The sequence below is a fragment of the Heterocephalus glaber genome, unplaced genomic scaffold, assembly GCF_053883595.1.
Source record: "Heterocephalus glaber isolate CG9 unplaced genomic scaffold, H.glaber_assembly_v1.0 deba00001531, whole genome shotgun sequence".
Classification (NCBI taxonomy): Eukaryota; Metazoa; Chordata; class Mammalia; order Rodentia; family Bathyergidae; genus Heterocephalus; species Heterocephalus glaber.
Genome location: NW_028258329.1, coordinates 22,798,419 through 22,823,312, shown reverse-complemented (window position 1 = coordinate 22,823,312; position 24,894 = coordinate 22,798,419). Strand labels below are relative to the sequence as shown.

Below are 24,894 nucleotides of genomic sequence, written 5' to 3'. Positions count from 1 at the left end.
GACTCCAGGCTGTAACCGGCTCCCTGCAGGACAAGCAGAGCCTGGGTCCCTGGGAGCCGAGGAGAAGCTACAGACCAGGAAGCAACACCTCCACTCCTGATTCTGCCTCGTCACCTTGGGCCTGTGAGGCTGGACAGACCCCAGCCCAAGTGGCAGTGGATTTGGAAATGCGGAGCTTCCGGAAAACTTGGGCTGGCTCCTGGGATGACTCATGGAGTTACCCTAAGTGTTGCCCTTGGGATGTCTGCATTTCCCTTCACATTGGGTCTGCCACACTCATTCACCAAACCCTTCATGGCCCATTGTGACTGCGAATCCAAGTCTGCATCTCCAATTGTCCTGCACAGGCTGACTGTGACAGCACGCTACTCTGAGGATTGCTGCAGCCAGCGCTGTTTCAACATCTTCGACAGCATCTTGCCAGCTGAGAATCTGAGCCCAACTCTACTGCCAGGAAGCTCTCAGTGACCAGTGGAGAAGCCCACCCTCCTTTGCTGGACAAGTCTCAGAGGACTCAGGGAACCATCCAGGATTTGCTTGCACAGCACGCACTTTGGGCACATGTGCTCTGCATGGGGAGCCATCACAGGCAGGAAAGCACTGTCACCATCACAGAGGGTCCTGGTCAGGGCTACTCTGCCTCCCATAGCTTTGACAGCTGGCTCTGTGACCCAGAAGGAGCCTCACTCCTGTTTGGGGGAAGGGGTCAAGTGTTATGCCCCCTGTGCACAGTTGTTCTTGCATCTACCCAGAAAGGGCATCTTCATCTTTCTGCTTTCGAAATGACCTATGACCTCATCAGATGAGGTTACTGCCCTCCCCACTCTCTCCATGGGAAGGGTAAGGCCCATGGAGCCCATGGCTCACAGGGGGTCACTGGAAGGTTAGGGCTGCAAGGTGCCACACTCCAGTCCCTGCACTGTGTAGGTGCCCCCCTTTCTCTGCAGAGCAAAGGACAAGCTACCTTTGGAGACTGAGAGGAGTTGCACTCTGGCTTTGCCCCAGGACCATGGAGCACCTCTGCTCCTGCTGTCCCCTCATTTCTGCTGCAAAGAGTGTGAAATGGAGCCATCTTTTTGGGGTGGGAGAGGTGCCATCCCCCAATGCCACACCGCGTGACCTCATTACCAGCTGAAGCACTAGAAAGGGCCTGTTGTTCTGAGAATCAGTCCTAGGCAGGCAGGTGCTCGTAAGAGGATACCGCCCCTCGCCCTTCCCCGTGCACCTGTGGAGAACAGGCGGGGCCAGGGAGCTCCTCTGGGACCCCTCTTGCCTGTCCCAGCTCACTGAGCGCACACAGAGCCTTGCTGTGCAGGAGAGGTCAGGCCGATCAGATTTGCTGTTGAGCTGGTTTAAGGGCAGCCTCTGTGAGTCCCATGTTCACCTTCTATATGAGAAAAGGAGCAAACTAGTAGTGGCTTTTATAAAATGGAAGTTTAATGAAATAGAACTTTAATTCTCTCGAACTGTAAAAGTAAGTCCATCTTCTAGGGCTATTTCCATTCTGCACAGGGACTGAGCTAAGTTTCTATCGTTTAATATGCTTTGCCATTCTCATGGCTCCTACTACGTGCCCCAAGATAGCTGCTGAAAAATCCAGCTATCATATCTGCATTCCAGCTAGCAAGAAGGAGGCAGGAGGAAATAAAATCTTCCCACCCTTTCTGTAAGGGCATTTTCTGCAATGCACACACTCCCTAGTATTGCTGCTATATTCAGAGAACCTAATTCCATGTCCACACAAGGGAGACTGAGGAGGGTGGGCTTTATCCTTGGTGGCCCTGTGCCCAAATAAAAACCAGAGGATCTGTCACTAAGGAAGAAGGATAAAGTGGATAGTGACAATTTGCCATCTCTGTTCTACCTTCCTCTGGGGCAGGTAATAGGAAGATTATTTATAATATGTGGGCATTTGTATTTAGGCTTTCAGTATTATGCTCCAGGACCAGCTTTCAAAGCACAGACCAGTAATGGAAAGGTTAGAAATCAGTCCACATCCTTCTTTCCCTCTTTGGGATCCTAAGGCCCAGAGAGCTGAAATGAATCAGCTGAGATCACACAGCAAATTGGTGTATCTCATTCCCAGCTCATGTTCAGTGCAGGTATTTCTGTTCTTCTGTTTCTTAAGAAAAAGCTTCATTCATTCTGCAGAGGTAGGGCCTCAGTTACCTGCTGTCTTGGAGCTGCAGAACACAGGCAGGACTCTGCAGGGTTTGCATGCCGTGATCTGCCCAGCCTGAATCATGGTGGCTGAGGACTGTGCTCTGGGCTGGCTGGAGTGCACCATCTTTGTCGTGTGTGTGTGTGTGTGTGTGTGTGTGTGTGTGTGTGTGTGTGTCCCTGTCTGTCTCTGTGCCTGACGCCTTTGCTTAATTTCAGGGCACGCTCTGTCAGGATGGAAGCCATCACGAGGCAGAGGCATGACACTTGGGTCAAGGCTGCGCTGGCGACTGGGTGGCTCTTTCTGGCCCTCTTCCCTGGGGCCGCATCCAAAGGTGAGGGACCCCTTAGGAGCAGTGGGGCCTGCCATCCCCACATGGAAGACACAGCACGCATCCAGGTTGCAGCGGTGAGAGGCCGGGAGAAGAATCAGAGGGTTCGGCTGGGTAGCTTCACTATGGCGCATCCTCATCACACTTTCTGATCCCAGGCGAAGCTCACCTGGGTTGCTGTTCCTCACCCGCAGAACTATGGGTTATGTAGAGTCAGGCTTGGAGCCCAGTGTGTGGGCAGGCGGGAGGGACTGGTGTCCCCAGGGCAGGGAAGCCCCTTGAAAGGGTCACCCACTTCCTAGTTCTAAAACTGCTGCCATGTGGAATGGGATGTGAATTTTTAAGAGGAACCAGGAATGTAGATTTTTATATAAGAGCTCCCTAGTTAAATGTTAACATCTAATTGAAGTTTTTCAAAACTCACTCTGAGGGTTTAGACAAAAACAAAAAATACATATCTGAGACCCAGCTTTCTACCTTTGTCTGGGCCACCTGGTGGCAGTGTCCCCTTCCTGCTTTTGTGTCACATCTGGGAACCTTAAGGAATTGCACAGCTGCGATGGGCTGAGCAGGGTGTAGGTCTGCTTTTCTATCCCAGTACCAGCAACCTTTGCCTTCAGCAATTTTAAATTAACATCCGTAGCCCAGAGCAAGTTTGCCTGGGCCAGAGTGTGAGGCAGGAGCCCATGAAGGGTAGAGGATGGTTTTGAAGCCTTGAATAGGGGTTTGCTAACATTACCACCAACACTGCCTATTTTTAAAATGCTAGTATTATTTAGTAAATTTTAGGCTTTGCTAAGTAAGAATCATCTCCCATTGAACTACATCTTGTTTTTCTCCACTCTCTGATGGAAGGAAGTCTTCTGTAGTCATAACTACTGACATTCCTTCACTGTGATCTCTTGTAGAATCTTCCCAGTCCTTAGGAGATGTAGCTAACCATCAATATTTCAACTTTTAATGTCATAACTGACAATATTGCCTGAATTCATTTACTTATCCTTCTGTCACTTACTTGGTCAAGAAACACAAAGTCGGTATTGACTCTGCCAAGAACTGGATCTGGGTTTAACTTTTATGGTGGACTCACCCTGGGGAGCGTACTCGGCACCTCCAGTGCCTCCCACCCTGCTGGAGTATAAACCCCTTGGAAGGGAGGCTATGCCTCTGTCCCCTCCAGCCTGTGCTCTTCTCTGGTGTTACAGGGATTCAAAAGGTAGGGCTTGCCATCCATGCCCCAAGTGGTTGGGACCACATAGCCGCCCCCGCCTTGGGAAGTCAGCATGATTGCCAGTGAAGGTGCTGGCCTGTTCAGCCCCTCACTGATCCATATGTGGAAATCCATTGACTTTGGCCATGTTCTGTGTACAATATCCAGCCACATGGAGCAGTGTCCTTCTGGGCTGGGCATAGCCATGATCCAGGCCTCTCGAGGGGTAAGCTTGGGCTCCCTGTGGCCAACAAGCCCACTACCTCCAAATTCAGGTTCAGTCTGCTGCCAGATCCTGCACTCAGGAAGCAAAATGGACAGCAGGTAGTCCTGGTAGGTGGGCTGGAGGCCTGGAGGCCTTGTGCTGTGGAGTGGAAATGACCCTTTCAGGGTGCTCGGGGCTCCCAGCCTGGGCCCTTGGACCCCCTTTAGCCATATCTATCCCCCACATGGCTGGGAGGGCTGCCCTGGAGACTGACCCACATGTTCAGGCACAGGGAAGGGCTCCAGAGCCCTGGCTCACATGAGCAGCCTGGGCGGCTCAGTTCCAAAGCAGAGAGCCAACTGGGCCCATCCTGGCACTTACAGGCAGCAACTCTGCCCTTCCGTGAGAGTGAAAAGTCCCCACTTTTCATCATATTGCCACTTGAGCCCTTGGGGTTTTAGACAGCTGAAAGAGCTGCTTTAGTGACACCCTCACCCCCCATGTGGAGTTCTCTTCTTACTGAAAGACACCCAAAGCTGATATCTACAGGATAGTGAGGTGGATGGAGCATAAAGGAACATTCCAGTGGTCCTGAGGAGGCAGGATAGGGATGAGACCTGGCAACCAGTGCTTGGGAAAGGATGGTATCTTAGTGACTTTCTAGTCACTGAGATATGTTATCCAATACCCATAATTCTGAGAAAGAGAGGGTTCTTTTAGCTCACAATTACAGTCCATGGTCAGCTGGTTCCAAGGCAGAGATGGCATGGTGGAAAGGCACTAGGCAGAGGAAAGCTGCTCATGTCATAGTGGCCAGGAAGCAGAGAATGCAGTGAGGTGGCAGGGAGGGAGATATAACCTTCCAGGTCATGCCACCAGTGACCCACCTCTTCTGACCAGGCCCCACCTCCTGAAAGCAAGTCAGTTACATCACCCCTGTGATTCAGTCACCCCAAAACCCAGCCTATGAGCACATGGGGCATTTGGGAGACATTCTTGATGTAAACCATAGCACTCTACCTCTGTACCTCCCCCCCAAAAAAAACTCATGTGCGTCTTTTTATGCAAGATGCATTTATTCCATCTCTGTCACCAAAGTTTTACAGTTCTAGCATTGCTGAAAAGTCCAAGTCCCAAAGTCTTCTCACACTCAAGGTAACTCTTAGCAGTGATCCCCTGTAAAAATCAAATAGTTAAACACTTCCAACATACATTGGCACAAGATAAACATCCCCATTCCAAAAGGGAGGAATAGGAGACTAGAAAGGAATAGGGCCAGAGAAAGACCAAAAACAAGCAAAGCAAACATTAAATCCTATAGTTCAGGGCCAGGGATTTGGCTTAGTGGTTCTGCCGCTTGCCTTGCAAGCACAAAGACCTGAGTTCGATCCCTGGTACCCCCAAAAAATCCTATAGTTTAGTGTCCAGCACCCAAGGTAAGTTATGATGATGAAATGTGGACTTCAAAGGGCTCAGATAGCCCTGCCCTTACCACATCACCTGTTGCATTCCCCATGGTCTTGCTCTTGGGCTGGCTCTGCTCACTGCCTGAGGCTTTCCTCAGCAGACATACCATATTCTTGGCTTCTTGAACTTTCTGAGGTCTCCATTACATTTTTGGTTTCACTCTTATAGTTTATATATGTCACAGGCACACTGCCTAACCTCCCAGGCCTTTTTCTGAAATCTGGATGAAAGCCTCTGTGACCCCACAACTGTTGTATTCTGCACAGCTATAAAACCAGTGGATGATGTCAAAGTCTGCTGCCAGCTTAAGCAGTAGCTGGGCCCCTTTGGATCATAGCTGCAGAGGCCTCTGACTCCCTGGATGGAAGAACTTCAGGAAACTCTTTTCTAGTTGGCCCTGAATGAGCTGGGCACCCTGAGGGTCTCTTTTCAGATAAAAGCTTTACAGCTTTGCACTCTTAAGTCTGCAAAGGGAGGGTTCTTGCTGATTCTTGCAATGCTGTCAAGGCATCCTTCCTATTGTCCTGATGCAACATACTTGGCTTCTTTTTAATGCTAATCTTTAAGCAATCAAACTCTCCTCTGCCAAATCTGCAGCCCCTTTCTGGGGAAACAAAATTATTCAAATGAACTTTTTGCTCTTGATTTTCAATATAAACCTGGTTTTAGCTTTCAAGAAGCAAATAGTATCCATGCTACAGACTGAACATTGAGCTGTCTTGAAATTTCCTCCACCAGATTAGTTTACTATCTTTAATCTAAGTCTCCTGAAAAGTCTCAGGACATGAGAAAAATACTGTATAGATACCTTTTTTGCCAGAGCATAACACACACATGTTCTTGATGCTATCTGCCAGTGGGTTGCTTGTCCCCAGCTAAAACCTCCTGAGCCTGGTCTTTACTGTCTGTGTTCCTGTCAGCATTCTGGCTTTCTGAGCTCCAACCAGAATCTCCCATCAAGCTTGGCTTAAAGAATTCTAGGGCTTTTCTAGCATCTTCAAATGTTTCCAAACACCTCCCATGAAACCAAATGGTCAGGTAATATCCACAGGCATGACCCCACTTCTTTGGTAACAAAATATGTGTTAGTCACCTTCTCATTGATGAGACACAATACTCAGCACCCTCAACTTAAAGAAGGAGAGGTTTAGTTTAGCTCATGGCTGGCTTCAAAGCAGAGGCAACATGGAGAAAGGACCTGGGCTGAGGAAAGCTGCTCACACCATGGTGGTCAGGAAGCAGAAAGTGAAGGAAGGAACTGGGGAGGGAGATATATCCTTCCAGATCATGCCCTCAGTGACACCTCTTCTGACCAGGTTTCACTTCCCAACAGCAAGTCAGTTATAATGTTCCTATAATCAATCACTTCCCCAGAGCCCCACATCTGAGTGCATGAGACCTCTGGGGACATTCTCAATCTGAATCATAACAGATGATCATGAAGCTCAGCAACCTGTGGCTGGGGAAGGAGGATGGGGATGGGGCTCTGCAATCACATAGAGTGTCTACACTGTGCTTTGCTTCATATGGGCAACAACCATGGGCTATCATGAACTTGAGGACCCTGCTGGTGTTGTGGAGCCACATAAAGTGATGACTCCATTCTGGTCTCCCTGAGATACTTAAATATGTCAGTGATGTTATAGTCCCAACAACTGAAGAAAAGACAGAGAAACCAGAGGCCCTTGGGGGTGCAGGTGGCTCATGCAGCCATTGTACCTGAAGGACCCAATCTCTCCTCAGCCTGTTGCTCAGCCCTGTGCTATGGGCCTGGCTTCTGCTCCTTCCTGCACCATCTTCCTCTGGCCTTGCCATGGGATGCCTGCCCATCACCTACCTGTATGGATTATATCTAGATGTCCTCAGGTACTCAGAGGCAGGGACTTGTGAAAGGTGATTGGATCCTGGGGTGCTGTACTAATCAATGGATTAGTTCACTGTTGAGTTTATAACTACATGTGCTGTTAGGAGGTGGGGCCTGTTAGGAAGAGGCAGGTCACTGTGGACATGACCTAGAAGAGTGTATCTCCCTCCCCAGCTCCTCTCTTCTCTCTCTGCTTCCTGGCTGCCATAGGTGAGCAGTTTTTCTCTACTCAGGCCCTTCTATCCTGCCACTGACCATGCAGGGACTGAAACTTCTAAAACATGGGCCAAAATAAATCTCTTCTCCTTTAAGTTGCAGATGTTAGGTATTTTGTCCCAGTGACGAGGAAAGTAACTAAGACAGCACCCCACCAGGTTATCCTGAAATCTCCTAGTTATAGAAGACAAGAGAGTCAGTCCAGCCATGCTCACCTTGCCTTGCCTGTTCTCCCTCCAACTTCCTCCCCTCTGGATTTCCCCTTGCTATCTATGGGGCTTCCCCTAGATCCTAAGACAAGCACCAAACACCCCACCACCCACTGGCCACACTGTTGAAGCATAGCCTTGTTTGCCTCATGAAGATGCAGATGCCTCCTAGTACTTCTAGTGGGGTGGAGAGAAGCTGCACCTACCCTGGAGCCTCTAGGCAGCCACCTGCCACCTTTGGATCAGATGCTTGAAGGGCAGGACAGGAACACGGAGTGCCAATAGAGGGGTGGCTGGTGTTTCTCCTTCATGGAGTGGCAGTGTCCACATAGCCATCCAGCTATGCTCTTTGGTCCCCCAAGTGACAGTGCAAGAGGTGTAGGGGGATAAGACTGTCACTGGAACCACCCTGGCTTAGTAGCCTCATGCCCCAGCAAAGCCAGTATCTCTCGTAGCAACTCCTTATATGTCACTCAGCATCCCTGCAAGGGACATGTCTAATTACAAGATTCTGTGCTTGCAGGTATGCCCACAGCATCACATCTCCACCAGGCATGAAAATAAAGTACTCATGGGGCCAGGGATTTAGCTCAGTGGCACCGCGCCTGCCTCATAACCAAAAGGTCCTGGGTTCAATCTCTGGTACCAGAAAAAAAAAAGTACTCATAACTCCTCCCAGCTTAAGGAACCCCAGTCAGGGTTCACTTTTCTTATAAGCCATGATGCTCACTAGCCTAATTTATAGAGAACCATCTTTCTCAAGTTTCTAAGAACAGGGCTAGAAAATTAACCAAAGGTCAAATTCTCATGCAAAAAAGGAAAAAGTTTTGTTGCCTCTTCTCTGTAAACACTGCTTCCCTGAGGGCAGACTATCTTGAAACCCAAGCAATTTGGGTAAATGATTGCATAACTTCAGATCTGGAAAGGTCCTGGCTGGCCAACTGGTCTACCCTGCATCTTGTAAAGGGGAACACTGAACTCAGGAAAGGGAAGTGACTTGTTCACAAACACATGGCAAAATAATGAGAAATATAGGACTATACCCCAGGGCTCCAGCTTTCTAGGTCAAGGTGCCTCTCTGATCACTACAGTCTTGCTTTGGGCTCCAGTACAGACGGGGAGCATAAAGATGTAAACCACCCTCCCCGCCTTGCAGTGAGTCTTTGCTTGATGATGCCAGTGGATGGGAGCAATGACATATCTATCTTTGGCAGTGGCTGCTGAGTGCCCTGACCAGAACCCTGAGCTGCAGCCCTGGAACCCTGGCCATGATCCGGATCACCGAGTGGACATCAGCCAGGGAAGGATGCTGCTGCTTGCCTCCTCTGCCACCGTCCACTCCATCAACATCTCAGAGGGGGGTAAGCTGGGGTCTCCCCTCCTCAGAGCCTCTCAGAGGGTGCAAGCTGCTGTGTTCTTAGATGGAATATTGTTACAAGCTTTGGGTTTGAGTCAGAGCCCCTGAGTTTTTGTGATAACCATCAACTCTTAGGTTAGCACTTAGGAATGACTAGTGCTGGTCCAGTCTTGGTAAAATTAGCAAGGAAAGTCTTTATTGGTGCTGTGAGAGGTCCTGCCCTCTCAGCTGCAGATGTTTGGTCACTGAGTGACAGCAGTGATGACTGTGAGCCAGATGGACATTATATGCACATTGCAAAGTGAAGACAAGAAAAAAGTAATCACTTGTCAGACAGTGAGCACAGAAGCCTTTGGAAGAAATACCTTTTGGCCTGTTTGACTGAGATGGGGACTAGGGGAGTCTGCTCTGGGTCCTTTGCAACCTTCCCCTCACACTGTGTTGCTAAGCCTCACCCCACTGCTCCCCCCTCTACAGGCAAGCTCATCATTAAGGACCATGAGAAGCCCATTGTTTTGCGTACCCGCCATATCCTGATTGGCAGTGGAGGAGAGCTGCATGCTGGGAGCACCCTCTGCCCTTTCCAGGGCAATTTCACCATCATTCTGTATGGAAGGTGGGAAAACCAACCCCTGCGGGGCAGATGCTGTTCTTGGGTCTGATAGGGAGAGGCAGAGCAGAGAGGGAGGCAAGAGAGCCAGACTCCAGCATAAGACAAGAGCCATGGTTCTGTTCTGCCAGATGGTGATGGGAAACAAAACAGATTCGGTGATGGGGTAAGGTGGAGAAGTCCATGAGGGATCTTATTTACCATGGCCCAGGTGTCTCACTGTGTCACCAAGGTCCCTGTCAGACTTTCCACCACCTCCCACTCACGCCATGGTTTGTGGAGCCTCTGAATGTCTACTTAATAAGTTATGATGAGCAAGTACAGGAAAACTCCACACAATAGCTGCCGCTGGCTGGGCAGAGTTCTAAGCAGCAGTAACCAAGAATGTGCAGGTCTAACAGCATAGGTGCAAGTGATCCCACAACTGGAATGGACCAGAATATAAGACTTAGACCTGAAGAGGAGAAGGAGGAACCTGCAAACTAACAGGTACTTCTGCTGGCCTCTTGGGCCTCCCATGGGCCTGGCATAGGGTGGCCAGTGCTGTATTTATCAAGTTGTCACCAAGCACGGCCAGCTGCATGGGACCAGTAGGCTGTTCTCTGTGAGGCCACATCCAGTGAGGAGCTATGCCTGCAACTTGGAGCTTTTCTCTTGCAGGGCTGATGAAGACATTGAGCCAGACCCTTACTATGGACTGAAGTACATTGGCGTGGGCAGGGGTGGCACCCTGGAGCTGCATGGGCAGAAGAAGCTCTCCTGGACATTTCTGAGCAAGACCCTCCGCCCGGGGGGCATGGAGGAGGGAGGCTATTTTTTTGAAAGGAGCTGGGGCCACCGCGGAGTCATTGTCCATGTCATTGACCCCAAATCTGCCATAGTGATCCACTCTGACCGGTAAGGTGGGCTTCACTTACACGTACAAACCTTCCTCCAGCACCAGTACACTGAGCCCATGTCCCAGCCAGGAGCTGTAATGGGGTTGTCTCAAAGCACTTGTCTAAGGCTGCTGAATTTAACAGGGATGCACACACACATGCACACTGAATTCAAATTGCAATTATTGGTAACAAAGGAGGAAAGACCATGGGAGATGTAGTGAAGTGGTTAAGTTACTAGGGACAGCTGGCCTAGTGCTGAGGAAAGGTTCCCAGCAGGACATAGCCATTGGACAAGCAGAGCCAGTGCTCCTGAGCTGCTCAGGGAGAGGTGGCACTCCTAGCAGCAGGGCACAGCCATGAGTGTCCATGAAAAGGCAGAGGGCACCCGCTGGCACACAGAGCGGTTGACATGACCCGTGGTTGTACTGGTCACAGTGCAGTCACTGCACACTGTCTGTGCAATGCTCGGTTCTCACCACTCTACCCAACGTGTGCTTTAATCTTCACAAACATTCTCTTAGCACTGCATTCTGTGGATGAGGTGCCTATGCCCAGAGTCCTAAGTTGGTGAGGGCTGGAGCTGCAACAGAAACCCAGATCTGTGTTACCTCCTGGTGCCAGCCCTGTGCAGTGGCTGGCAGAGCAAGTTTGAGCTGTCAGATGAAGCAGGACAAGTGTAGTTGACTGGGAACCCATTGGTCACAGGCTGATTCCTTCGGGATGATTCCTCACTAGGTACAGTGCTGTTCCTTGCAGCTGTGCAGCTCCAGATTAAATGAGTTACTGCGCTGAGAAACGAGAGGTTGTCTGGAAGCTGCTTGGGGAGGTTACTGAGATGAGACGCCTGCTTGCTCCAAAGCTCTTTGGCTTCAGTGTGTCGTGACCTCAAGGATCTGATAGCTAAGCATGTTAGCAAATGCATTCACTAACATGCACACACACACATGCACACACACGCATGTGCACACACAGCCAGAGTTACCTGAGAAATTGCTCAGAAGAGTGGGCACTTGGGTCACTCTGAAAAAGCAGGACGGATTTGATAAACTGGGAAAAGGCTGGGCTGAGTGAGCAGAGACAGCACCAGGCACGTAGCATGGTGATGGGTCTCTGAGAAGGGGCAGCCTTGTGGCAGATGGGCCCTGGGGACAGTGAGAACAGGAACAAGGCAGGGTTGGACCTGGTTATGCCAAGTTTAAACAAGTTTGGCAACCCAGGAGCAGGTATCAGGAGCACCTCTAAAGCTACCACTTGCACCATCTCTGTTTTTCTGTTTTAAGATCTCATTGGCCGTTTGCACTGGCTGGTTTTTCCAAATTCATTCTAGAGCTACATTGCTTGTTTAGTTCCAAGGCACATTCTTTCCACCGCAATTGCACAAAATCTTTATATTTACGTGACTGAGTTGGGATTCTTACCAAATTGTCTTTCCTTTGTAAATTCTTTTCAACAGTGGAGTAGTATTTTTTAAAATCTGTACTTTCTACATATTTTATGTATACTGTATAAGAGAGGGTTGTCTTTGTCAACTTTGAAATGATGAGTTCTTACCCTACGCCTCGTCCCAGCTACTCCAGAGACTGAGGCAGAAGGATGACTTGAGCCCAGGAGTTTGAGGCCAGCCTGGGCAACATAGTGAGACCCATCTCAAAAACAAAAACAAATAAATAAAAAAATGTAGCTAGAGATGATCTGTTCTTACTATAAGAGATGTGTTGGATAACACCATACCTGTAGTCAACCATAATTTATTGTACACTTAAAATTTTATTAAAAGGCTAACTTCATGATAATTCTTACCACAACGTAGTAAAATGATTTAAAAAAAAAAAAACAGAAGAAAGAAGGAATGCAACAATACTTATAACACTTAAGGGTTCTATCACTGCTACTGTGTAAGTCAGCGATGACATTTTCATGATTCTAAAATGTATTTCTATATACGGCCTGCTCTAGGGGTGGAAGGTGTGATGAGAGATCATCTCTGTTTCATTTCCAAGCTTTTGGAGAAGTGTTTCAGTCTAGAGCAGAGATAGAAATCCCCGTGAACGAGGTATCTGTATAGGGCGAGGCAACCGAACCCTAAGGATGTGACTGTGCTCAACATCCCAGAGCTTGAGGTCTCTGCTGCTGGAATTGTCAGGTCTTGGGCAACTTACCAATGAATTACCATGATGGTCAGGTCAGGTCCTTCTTGGACACTACCACATGGTGTACAAAGTTCCTACGCTCACTTGCTCTTTAAAGAAAAGGCTTCTTTGTTTAGAACCCCAGCCTGTGGGATCTCTGTATGGCATATTAGTTTTGCAACACAGATCCCTGTTTAGATCACTTTGGGGCTGCTATTGAGACTACCCAAAGCCTCTCTCTCTCTCTCTCTCTCTCTCTCTCTTTCTGTGCCCCTTCTCAGATTTGACACTTACAGATCCAAGAAAGAGAGTGAGCGTCTGGTCCAGTATTTGAATGAGGTTCCTGATGGCAGAATCCTTTCTGTGGCGGTGAATGATGAAGGCTCCCGAAACCTGGATGACCTGGCCCGGAAAGCTATGACCAAGCTAGGGAGCAAACACTTCCTGCACCTTGGATTTAGGTACAGCCATCCTTCCCTCTGCCTCTGCACTGGGTGCCACCCAGAACTAACCTTTCTCTTAAATGGTGACCCAGGATCCAGGCACATTGCCTGTCTGCACTGGACATCTTGGGGCTTGTGCTTAAAGGGAGCCTTTTTTTTTTAAACAAGTACAGCCCACTCTTAAACCCAAAAGGTCTCTGTTTATATGGATTCATTCAGTCAGTCAACCACAAAGCTTTGAGTGTGCTGTGTGTGAGAGCCATGCTCTGGGATGTACAGCTAATGTTCAAGTTTTCCTTTCTTGGCAAAAGACTCATGTCATGCCTTGGGGATTGGCAGGCAATTTTTTAAAGGATTATGCAAAGTATCTCTGCTCAGCCAAACATCCAAGGAAAAGAGGGCTTTTGATATGCTCCAGTGTGGGCTTTATTTGTTTCAAACTGTAGCATCATGACTGACTTTGGTGCACGCAGGTTGGCACTGAGGGGCGGCTGTTTGCCCTGCAGTAGTAACTACACCTCTTTATCCTGTGGAATCTGGGCTCAGGCCAGTTGAAAGTCGAGCTTACCTCTCCCATAGCTGTTGGGAGCCTGTGATGCCCCTCCTGTTGGCTTCCCAGGTGTAGGGCAAGATGGGAGCAGGTCAAAGCCCTTTCTAGTCTCAGGGCACAGTGACTTTACTAGCTGGGCAGAGGCTCCCTTGGAGAGGGAGGTGCTTGGCTTCGAGGGTGCGTCCTCTGACAGCTCAAGGCTGCTCCTTCTGGAAGAGGACTTGGCAGGAAACTCACGCAGCCAAAGATGACAATGCTATCTTGGCATGGCAAGACTCTTTTGTTAGCAAGCCCTAAGCACTTCCAAGTCCTTGTCTTATAAACCAAACACTAGTTTCTTAATTTGCAATGAGAGATAAAACCACAAGGGACTGGTTGTTTGGGGCCTCAGCAGAAGACAGCAATGGCTAAGGCCAAAGTCTGGCATCTGATGGCCTAGATGTGGGTCTAAACTGCTCCTCCTCCAAGGCAAGACTGCAGGTAAGTGATTCAGCAACTTGCTGCATAGACCCTACACGTGTCAAATGGGCTATCTCAAGACCCTTAGGAGAATCTCATGTGATGATATAAGCAAAATACCAGTCATCCTGTCTGGCACAGAATAAGCACTCTGTAAATGGCAGCGACTACTTTCTCCTTATAAATGAGAGCCACAGGTGCTTGCTGTGTTTGACCATAGCCAGCCACATGGGTAAGCCAGGTAGGGATTACACACTTTGCCCCTGCTCTGTGTGGAGACACACTTTGGATGAAGAGCACAAGAAATCTACAGTCAGTAGGAGCACTAAGACTTGACTCTGTCCTTGGTCCATTTACTCAGGAGATGGTTATGGAGCAGAGGCTGGTGGGAGGCACTGGGCTGGATCAGGTGTGCGAGCTCTCATGAGAGGGCAGAAGCTGGTGGGGACTGGTGGTGGCACATTGGAGAGCAAGACAGAGCACATGTGGGATCTAGTGTAGACTCTCAGGGGTGAGCGTGAGGCCAGGCAGGCCCCCACAGGGAGGCCCAGGAGGAAGTGTGGCTGTCCAGAAGAGGAGGGACAGACCAGGCAGCTGGACGGTATGGAGCAGGGTGAGGACTGAGAGGTGAGACTGGGAGAACGTGGGAGGGTGCACTGGCCATGGGGATCGATGAAAGATTGAAGGGAGAGAGTGCCAGGGCTGAGTCCTCGGTCTTGTTAAACGCCACTCAGCAATGACCTACTTTCCAAGGCAAGAGATCTGAACAAAAATGACTAAAGCTGTCCGGCACCTAAATGGCCTACAGAGATAGAAGGGGGAAATGTCTTTCCTTCTTCCCATCTAAGCTCTTGACTGAGGCCCCTGTGACAAACAAACTGATTGGAAAGAAAGGACTGAATGGTGTCTTTAACGCAGTGAGTTTGACAAGACTTCGGAAAAGAAAGGGCTAAGCCTGGGTGCTTTTGTCCGAAGTTTGAGGAAGGGTGGGGAGAATGTGCTGGGCAGAGCGTGGCGAGCTTCGGGTCTTCTTGGCCTTCTCCCTGTGGCATCCCCCTGTCTTCGGGGGTAGGGATGCTCCTTTCTTCTGGGAACAGGGAGGGCACCTCTGCTGTGAGGGGCTGTGACCTGCTTCCGGGAAGCAGGGTGAGGAAGGTCAGAGGTTGTTCCTTGCTGCTGTTTCTCAGACTGGAGCATTTAATGCTTTAACTGTACTGGGGCGGGGTGTCCTGAGCCCCTTCAGTTAGTTAGGCCCATGGGGATGATAAAGAGGACTAGGAAGCCACCCCTCCCCAGACCTGAGCCCTGATGGAGGAAAGCGTGACGTTTTGCTTACCAAAATGCAGCCTTCTTTTTCTCCTTCTCACTCTGTTTGTGAGGAAGAGATTGCCTTTTGCCTTTCCAAGGCCTGAGGCTGATGGCTAGGTGTCCAGTCTGTCCCATTAGCCTGTGTTGTTTTCCTTGAGCTCCACTCTTAGGGGAGGTGGGCAGGACAGAAGTCAGCTCCTCCCTTGGAACAAACTTTCCTAAGGTCCTCAGCTCTTGCTGCAGGACGTCACCCAGCTTGGTGGGTGGTGCATTTGGGCTGTTGAGTGTTTATTTATTTTTGATTCATACCTAGTCTACTGACAGCCTGGAGGTGAAGAGAATCATGATTAGAGGCACTAGGCTAACCGGGTAGTGAGGAGACCCAAACGGTGCTTGCAAAGAAAGACAGCTGACTTAGGGGGCAGGGAAGCCCCATTGGTCAATGGGAAAGTCCAGCTGGAGGGAGGAGGCCCAGCCATGGACCCGAGTCCAGCTCTGCCCCCAGGACATGTTCAGACGCTGGAAGAACTTTGCTTTTTGTTACTTTCAGACATCCTTGGAGTTTTCTCACTGTGAAGGGAAATCCCTCTTCTTCGGTGGAAGACCACATTGAATATCATGGTAATCTATAGTTAGTGTGAGCCCTGGGTCCCTCCAGTGTGTTTCTACCCAAGAGGCCCTGAGTCTTTCTGAGCCCAGGTCTTTCCCTCAGCACGGCAGCCCAGTAGAGTGACCAGCACTGACCTGGCCATGTTACTTGGAAGTGGCAATGGTCCATGCTGACCACAGGTCAATCATACATGATAACTTGTACATTTCCAGAGAAGTCTTCATTGACTTATTCTAAAACAAAGTTGTGGCTCAGAAAAGATAGGAGCTGAAGGGGAGGCAGCAGGGCCAAGATGTTGAGCTTGTCAGACCTGGAGATGGCTTAGGACACATGGTGGTGGTCCCCTCTGTCCAGCTGTGGGGAGCACTGATGGAGGCAACCCAGGGAGGGAGTCAGACTATGAAGAAAGGTGGGCTCCAAACCTGGGTTTATTAGGACTTGTGTCTGACCTTTCAGAACAGAAACAAAAGAATGAATAATAATCCACATTCCAAGTGAAAAGAATGCCCTGATTAATGGAAAAAGCTTCTTTTTAAAGAAATGGCTGCTGGCCCGTGGGCGTAGGGGTTTCCCTGTCTTGGAACCCCACCATTTGAATCTGGGTCTTCCTGGTCGATTCTCTGACAGGACACCGAGGCTCTGCGACTGCCCGGGTATTCAAACTCTTCCGGACAGAGCATGGAGAGTACTTCAATGTCTCCTCATCCAGTGAGTGGGTCCAAGGTAAGAAGCTGTGGACATCCCAAGACCCACAGGGTGATGAAGGCCAGGAACCATGGGCTATGCAGAACAAGGGTTTTCCTTGCAGAAATAGGTTACAGACTCAACTAGAAATTTGCAACTGCAGACTGTCTTTAATTAATCAAACCACACTGGAGAATAGGCCAAAAGGATGGTTAAGGTTGGAGTTTCATGTCTGTAACGGTCCATGGCATTCAGTTTAGTTGACAGAATGCCATTTGCTACATGGCAGGCAATGGCACTGACCAGGACACAGACCTGGACAGAACCTGCCCATCACAGAGCCTCCGATGGTGTGCAGAAAGCAGCAAGTCTAGCAGTAGTGCTTGGATAATGAGCTTACAGATAGGTTTTCTCCTTTGTGTTTATTTGGTTTTGCAATAACAAGAACTATATATTGCTTAATGAAAAAAGAAAGTCAACAGAAGTGGTTTTTTGTTTTGTTTTGTTTTTTGTTTTGGTACCAGGGATCAAACTTGGGACCTTGTGCTTGTGAGGCAGGAGCCAGAACCACTGAACTAAATCCCTGGCCCAACAAGAAGTGTTTTTAATGGAAAGGCAGACAAGATAGGAGACTTGGCAGGTTATTTAGAAGCACATTTACCCCTGCTGCTGCAACCATGGACAGACATCTGATCCTGTCTTTGCTTTCTGCCTAGATGTGGAGTGGACGGAGTGGTTCAACCATGATAAAGTGTCTCAGACTAAAGGTGGGGAGAAAATTTCAGACCTCCGGGTAGCTTACCCAGGAAAAATCTGCAACCGCCCCCTTGACATACAGGTACCAAATTCCCAGTGATCAATCGTTAGGGAGGCTTTATTATGAAGGAGATGCTATAGACTGAAAAATGCCTTGTCACCTATGCAGTGTGACTCTCCTGGCCCTCCTCCCTGTGATGCAGATGAATCAGAGAGTTCCATTCCCTCCTTAGAGACCGAGGCAGAGGCTCATTGCTGCCCAAAGCTAAGACTCGGTTCTTTCCTGGGTCTGCTCCTTCTCCTTCACCTGCTACTGCAGCTGCAGCCGACAGGGCCCAGACCAGGGTTGACTTAGCCTGCCCACCTCACTTCTTGACTGGCTTTCTTTGGGCCCCTGAGCTCACATACTGTGGCTAGCATTTGGGGTGCAGGCTGAGCCCAGCCCAGGGAGAAAATGAGCACAGCCATGTTCTCTATAGAGTGAAATAAAAGCATTCAAAGAACAGACCGTATGTTGCTCAGGATCCTCACCTGGAGTTCATTCTGTCCCAAGGACAGCTCAACCTTCACAGGTGTCTCCATCAGGAGTGACACTCGAAATTCAGCAGCTTAGGAGGCAGAAACTGGGGCTGTTCAGATAGCAGGAAAGCCAAGGGACGTGGGCTAAGTAAATGGGGTTTATTTCCTTACACCAGGTCTTGTACCAAAGCAAGTTTTGAGGCCATTTTAATACTTGATCTAGAATTAGAAGTCATTTGAGAAAGATGAGTCCTGTCCATTTTATCCTCTTTCAGTAAAAAAAAAAAAAACACAGTTGGCTCTCTGAGCCTGCAGGCCTCACAAACAAGGGTTCAGCCACCCAGGGAGCAAAAATATTTGGGAAAAAATTGCATCTGTACCGAACATGTATAGATTTTTCCTTCTTGTCATTATGCCCTGAACAGTACAGTTTATCAACTACACAGCTTTACAGAGTGTGAGGGATTGTAAGTTATCTGAGGATGACTGAACACACAGGAGGATGTGTGTAGGTGATATTTTAATTCCATGCCCTTGATACAAAGGACCTGAGCATGGGCAGACTCTGGTACTAGTGGGGAAATCCTGGGAGTTCCCCGGGTACACCAAGGGGCAAGAGCAGTGACCGACGTTTGCCAGCACCTCCAGGTCACCTCACCAGGTGGTCTGACTGTGCCCTGATCCTGCCACACTGTCCCAGGCTGCTCTTTCACCTCCACTTGCACTGAAGCAAGATGAGGAATCTTGGCCAGGGCTCCATCCTACACTGAATGAAGGCCAAGGAAGCCCTGCTCATCGCTTGGCTCAAACTCTTCCTTTCCCATGGCTCCATGGTTATGAAGAAGGATTTGCCCAGATTAGGTTGCAAGTTGCAGGCTCTTCTTGGGTCCAAAAGGATCAAACACCACTCACTCTCCCAAAGCACAGACTTCCTAGATTTAATTGAACTTTTCTCCTGCAGCCTTGAACATTCCAGTCTTAATTCTGAAATAGCCATAATCTTATCTCTTCGATGCCCTGGACCACAGGATATTTAGTTCCTTACCAGCTCCCCTCTCCAGATATTTCTGGAAATCCTTTAGGAATGCTTTTCTGGTCTGGTGGATCCCTGCTGGAGTTTTCTCTACCAGCTGCCTAACTCCAGGACACTGCTGATCAAAGGTGACTTCTGTGCAGCAGGTGAACAGCTTTCCTGGGGCCTTCTACTCCAGCCTTTGCTCTGCACCCAGCCCACACATGGGACCCAGAGCTTTGTTAAACCTTAGCTGAGAGCACACACACCAGACTTCCTTGGTGACCCACATCACACCCTGTCACCCTGTGCGCAGCCATGTCACAATTTCTCCCCCCAAAAAGAGCATCCCTGACAAAGCGTCCCTGTGTTCAAGTTCTCAACCATTTGAGGTCCAAGGAGAATAAAAAACCAAGCAATAGTTTTCCCCATACCCGAGGCTTGGACCAGCTTTCCCAAAGTGAGTGGCTTCATTCTATGAAAATATTCTGCCCAGCATTGTAGCCCCTCATTAATTCAAAGTTCCCAATTCCATGATGGGATCTTTGTTTTGTCTCTGCAAAAGCCTGTTGAAGGCAGTCACCTAACAAACAGCCTGAGGCCATCTCTAGAGCCAAGGAGGAAGTACTGCCTGGATGTCAGCTCCTCACTGGTGATCTGTAGTCCCCAGGACCCAGTAGCCAGAGCATCGCCTCTCACTCACAGTGGGTAAAAGTGGCAATGTACAGTGTACTCCTGGCCTGGTCAGCCCCGAGGTTGGGGAAGGGAAGCCAGCCCTGTTCTGGCTCTTGCTCACTGGAGGTGACACTGGCCAGAAGCAGTGCTCTAGCTAACTACCCCATAGGCAAGGTGGAGGGGAAACGGACTTCCCGTGCCGGCTCCGGCCCCTCTGGGAAACCAGCTTGTCCTCCCTCCCCTCTGCCCAGGACTATGCCACACTTACTTCACACTGTGCTTGCCCCAGGGCCTTGAGCCCTGTTATACAGACAGCGAGTCACTGGGACACCTGTGGGCACAGCACTCAGACCCTCTGGGGAGGGGTGTCAGGGCCTCAGAGCAGGCAGCCTAAAGCAGCTGGTCTGGCCCACATGACTTCAAGGAAACCTTTCCAAGATCTGATATCTCATGTTTCTGCAAAAAAAAAAAAAAAATACACCCCAAAACAAAATAAAAACACAACCACTCTTTCCAGGTCTTTGCCCTTCTTTTGGTTCTCCTTGGCTGAAGACCCCCTTGCCTCCCAGCCAAGGATGGACTCTTGGGATGGGGTGGGCACCTCAGGTGCCTTTTGTTTCCCCACAGTAGTGGTGCAGGGGCTGGAGGTTAAGCTAGTGGTCAGAAGAATGGGTCTGGAAGCCAGAGAGACTGAGTTTGCAGAGGTCACCTCTCCTCACCTGGAGCTTCAGACCCCGCCCTCCAGGTGCTGTGTTTAAGGGGGTACTGCCTCTCAGGTGCCCATTCTGCATTTGCATGATCCTGGGAGGGAGTGTTGCCTTAAATGTGGTGCCCTAGATGACTTGCTCACAATCCTAGCCTTATTCTTTAACTTTGTGCCTCAGTTTTTTCACATGCAAAAATGGGGGATAATAATTATTCCCTCATGAGAGCCTTCTGTGAAATAATGCGACAGTTCATGAAGTACCAGAGCCATGGGGAGTGCTCTTGATTTGAAATTGGTTTTATTGATTGTTTATTATAATAATTTTTTGTGGGGGGATACTGAGGATGGAACTTGGGACCTTGCGCTTGCAAGGCAGGTGACGGAACCACTGAGCTAAATCTCCAGCCCTATAATAATTTTAATTGTTTTACTATTATAAGCATGAATAACAATAAACTTATGTCCACTTAAGGTGGAGATCCATTTCACTAAATGGTGATAGATCCCTTTTTGTTTGTTTGTTTGTTTTGGTTTTCTGAGACAGTGTCTCACTATGAGATTCAGACTAACCTTGTACTGACTATGCAGCCCTCAAACTCACAGTGATTCTCCTACCTCAGCCTCTCGAGTGCTGGGATCACGGGCATGTGCCACCACTCCTGGCTCATAACAGATCCTTTTTTCTTCTTCTTGTCCAACACTAGGGTTGTTCTTCAGGTAGAGAAAAAAGAAAAGCAGAATTGTTCCCTTGAAAGTGTTGTTGTACCTTAGAAAACATCCAGCTTCCCTGGCAACGTTTCAGGCCAGGTTCTCCATATGTTAGGGTCTGCTAAAGACCATGTCGGGGTCAGGGGGTCAGATGGCCTTGAGCTTGGGTCTGATCCCAGTGGAGCCTTAGTGGTTTCCTCTAAAAGCCTGATTACAGCCCTGCCCCTGACTCTGTGGAGACGCCCCATGATAATTGGTTTGAGTGTGTTGCTTGCAAGAAAGGCCTCAATTTTAGCTATAAATTTCACCACACACAGCTGCATGATCCTCAAGACAAAATATTTGCTGGGTCTAAACAGTGTTTCCCAAAAAACATTGTCTGCCTCTCTTTTTAAAGATTAGCTTTACTTTCCCCTCTATCCCTCAACCCTGGTCCCTTTGGTTTCTGTGCCAAAGATGACAGCAACTGTGGCCTTGCTGTAACTTGCGTCTCTGAATGGCAAGCTTGGTCTTGAGGCAGACACACTTGGCAGGTGTGATCTGGCTCGCAGGGTCCTGCCTTCCTGTGAGTCTGTTTCCTAGATGCCCCACCTGGCCGCATAGCTTCTTGCTCATCAGCCCTCATTGACTGAGACCTACTCTGTGCCAGGCCCTGGGGCCAGGGAGACAGGCAAAACCCTGCTCTTGTCCCTCAGTACCTCTGCCATGGGCAGGGACTGGCCTTTGAACAATGGACAGCAGGATGAGGGGTTTGAAGGTGCAGTGGGGAGAGGCTCAGAAGCCTCAGCCTTGCAGTTAGGTTCAACTGGGTTCAGGTTGTGCTCTGTCACTTACTGGCTTTTTCACTCCACCTCTCTACCTGTCATCTTCCTCATTGGTGGCACCAATAATAGCCTCTTGATTTTGCTGTGAGGATGAAATGGGGTGTATGTAAACACTTGGGTCCTGAACCCCAACAGTGTTCCTCCAACTTCACAGTCCACTAGAATCACCAGGGCAGCTTCTAAACACCTGGAAGCTCATAACTGAACCTGAGCATCTGAGGATGGAGCCTGGGCCTTCGGTCTTTAGAAGCCTCCCGTGTGATTTGGTAGCCTGTCTGGGTACCACAGGACCAAGCACAGTGAGTCCTCAGCTGATGAAATTATACCTGGTGCATGGTGGTGGTGGTAGCCAGGCTAGATTCTGAGCACCCACTGCAGGGTACTCGGTGAAAAGCCCCTGTGTGGATATGGGGCTCTGCAGGACCTGGGAAAGGCCTTTGTCCATTCTGAGACATCATGCTGCTCTCGGATAGCAAAACTCCTGTGGGCACCTGGGATGATCACCTTGGCCTATTGTAAATAGTTTTGCAGCAAAGACAATTTTAGCCTTTTAAGTATAGAACGAGAACATTAATCATCACCTTCTTTCTCTGTGATGAGAAAAATGACTTTGCTCTGTGATTTCTGTGCCTCTTCCAGGCCACTACAATGGACGGAGTCAACCTCAGCACTGAGGTTGTCTACAAAAGGGGCCAGGATTATAAGTTCGCCTGCTACAACCAGGGCCGAGCCTGTCAGAGCTATCGTGTGCGCTTCCTCTGCGGGAAGCCTGGTGAGCAGCCCTCTTCCCTGCACGGTGTGGGTGTGGGTGTGGGTGACAGGTCTGCTGCCAGGCATTGCAGTGACAGTGCTCCTGCTGTGCCCAAGGTGGATGGCACACTTGTGTGACACAGGGCAGTGGGAGGGGCTTCGGAGCTGTCCGCTCAGCTCCACCCTCCCCACAGGCCTTTCAGGAAGGGGAAGGCCCTGGCTCCAGGACAGCAGGGTGCAGGTGGACAGCACAGACTCCCCACACCCTCCAGCACAGATGCACCATTATTTGCCTCTCTGGGTGCTGTGATTTCAAACCCAGAGCCAAGGTGCTGGTTAGAAGGGAGGGGGAGTGGTTGGTTTGCTCTAGGAGGACGTGGCCATGTCTAGAGGATGGTCATTAGGGTCAGGACTTCTGCAGGGGAGAGGCTTACAGTTCCTGTAAATAACAGTTGAGAGGAACTATATTTGTTTTACATCTTGAGCAAAGTGGGTGTGGTAAGGCAGCCACATTTAACTCCTCTAAGAAGTTAGTGGAAAATTCCCTCCCCAGAGCTAATGAATGGCTCTTCTCTGGTTGGGTTTTTGTTGACTTCAAAACCTTGCACCAAGACAGATGGAGGGAGCTGGTGATTTGGGGTTTGGAGAGGCAAACCTGGCATTTGCTTATTCAGGAGGGAGAAAGGAAGATGTGGACAGCCAGGAGTTTGCCAAGCAAAGGGCTGTGTCTCAGTCCTTCCTGTTTTGGTTACAGTGAGGCCCAAGCTCACAGTCACCATCGACACCAACGTGAACAGCACTGTCCTGACTCTGGAGGATAATGTGCGGTCCTGGAGGCCTGGAGACACCCTTGTGGTCGCCAGCACTGACTACTCCATGTACCAAGCAGAAGAGTTCCAGGTGCTGCCCTGCAGAGCCTGTGCCCCCAACCAGGTCAAAGTGGCAGGTAGGCCTGCACCCACTTTCCAGCCATGATGGCTCTGAACACTTCCAGACTGAGAGTAAACAGAAGTTTTGACAAATCTGTATCAGTCAGCTATGACCAGAATAATGATGTGTAACAAAATACCCTACAATCCCATGGAAGGAGTTTGCTTCTTACATCTACATGCATCTCTAGACCAATAATCTAGGTCGATTATTTGTAATGGAAGACATTGTGTATCAATTAAGGTGCTTGTGTTGTGAGCCACAGAATTCAACCTATGAGAGGCAAAACAGGAATGATTGGGATTCATCTTGGGGCTAGACTAGGATTGGGAGGGCAGAGAAGCAGAAGGACAAGGAGCAGGGCAGCCTCCAGGTCCAGGGTAGCAGGAGATCATGGGTGCCGCCCCGAGAACACTGCTGTCTTTAGGAACTGTGCTTGGTCCGGGGACACTGTGCTTACAAGTCACCTCCAGGGAGGGCATCTGACTGTGCTGTGGCCAGGACAGAAGCACTACTGGACATCCTAGACTGCATCACACGGAGGAAGAGCTGCTCCCCGGGGGAGCACCAGGCTGTGCCACCACAGAAAGGGGCACCAGGACTGGGCACTGGGTTACCACGTGCTACCGAAGCAGAGCACTTTGGGATGAGAGGCAGACTCAGAGTTGAGAAAGCCATCCCGTGTGCTCCAAATATCAAATAAACCTACAGGAACTAAAACTCAATGTGATCTTTTAGCTGACTGAGATGTGCTCGAGAAGGAATGTGAGGGCACACTTATAAAATGGTGGAAAATGGTGATGGCATTTAATACCTTTATTCTGTTCTCAGCTATCACATGACTAAGACAGTCCACAAACGCCACAGCTGTGGTCCCAGGGTGCTCGTCCAGAACTGGAAGTCTGCAGGGGAAGGCCGTAGTGTTGCAATGGCTGGGGAGAAGGCATCTTGATGAGTGTGTCTAGAGAGAAGCAGAGGGCCGTGGCAGCGTGCAGGTGGAGGCCGGGATGATCACATGCTTGTCCTTGACAAAGCAAGAGAGGCGGCAGTTTAAAATGACAATGTCTGAACCCCTGTTTGAGAAAGGCATTGGAATAGCTCACCCTAAGCACAAGTCTGAATGACTTTGACAACAGTGTGTGTATAGTGGGGGTGGAACATATTTAAGTGTAAAAGACATAGGAGAATAAATTCAGCAAATGTGGAGGGAGACTGGGGTTAGCGGAAGCTCAGGAAATAAGCCATGCTGTTTATCTCTGAAATTCCGGGTAGCCAAAGCAGAGAAAGAAAATTAACACATTATTTACCTATCCTTACCCA

The 24,894-nt window shown here is 49.4% G+C and overlaps 1 protein-coding gene across 3 annotated transcripts in view; it reads left to right on the top strand.

Annotated features, from left to right (window-relative positions):
* Cemip (cell migration inducing hyaluronidase 1) overlaps positions 1-24,894 on the top strand; it is a 135,535-nt gene that overhangs the window by 70,084 nt on the left and 40,557 nt on the right. The window contains exons 1-11 of one of the 3 annotated variants that reach the window (XM_021264907.2): positions 605-840; positions 2,380-2,495; positions 8,878-9,024; positions 9,498-9,636; positions 10,291-10,527; positions 12,922-13,101; positions 15,951-16,021; positions 16,638-16,733; positions 17,411-17,532; positions 22,534-22,666; positions 23,399-23,590. In XM_021264907.2, coding sequence (XP_021120566.2) covers positions 803-840; positions 2,380-2,495; positions 8,878-9,024; positions 9,498-9,636; positions 10,291-10,527; positions 12,922-13,101; positions 15,951-16,021; positions 16,638-16,733; positions 17,411-17,532; positions 22,534-22,666; positions 23,399-23,590 — 1,471 coding nt within the window. In that variant the 5' untranslated portion in view covers positions 605-802. Of the gene's footprint in view, positions 1-604; positions 841-2,379; positions 2,496-8,877; positions 9,025-9,497; positions 9,637-10,290; positions 10,528-12,921; positions 13,102-15,950; positions 16,022-16,637; positions 16,734-17,410; positions 17,533-22,533; positions 22,667-23,398; positions 23,591-24,894 lie in introns of those variants that run through there. The other 2 variants (XM_004852888.3, XM_004852889.3) reach the window with 2 other exon arrangements.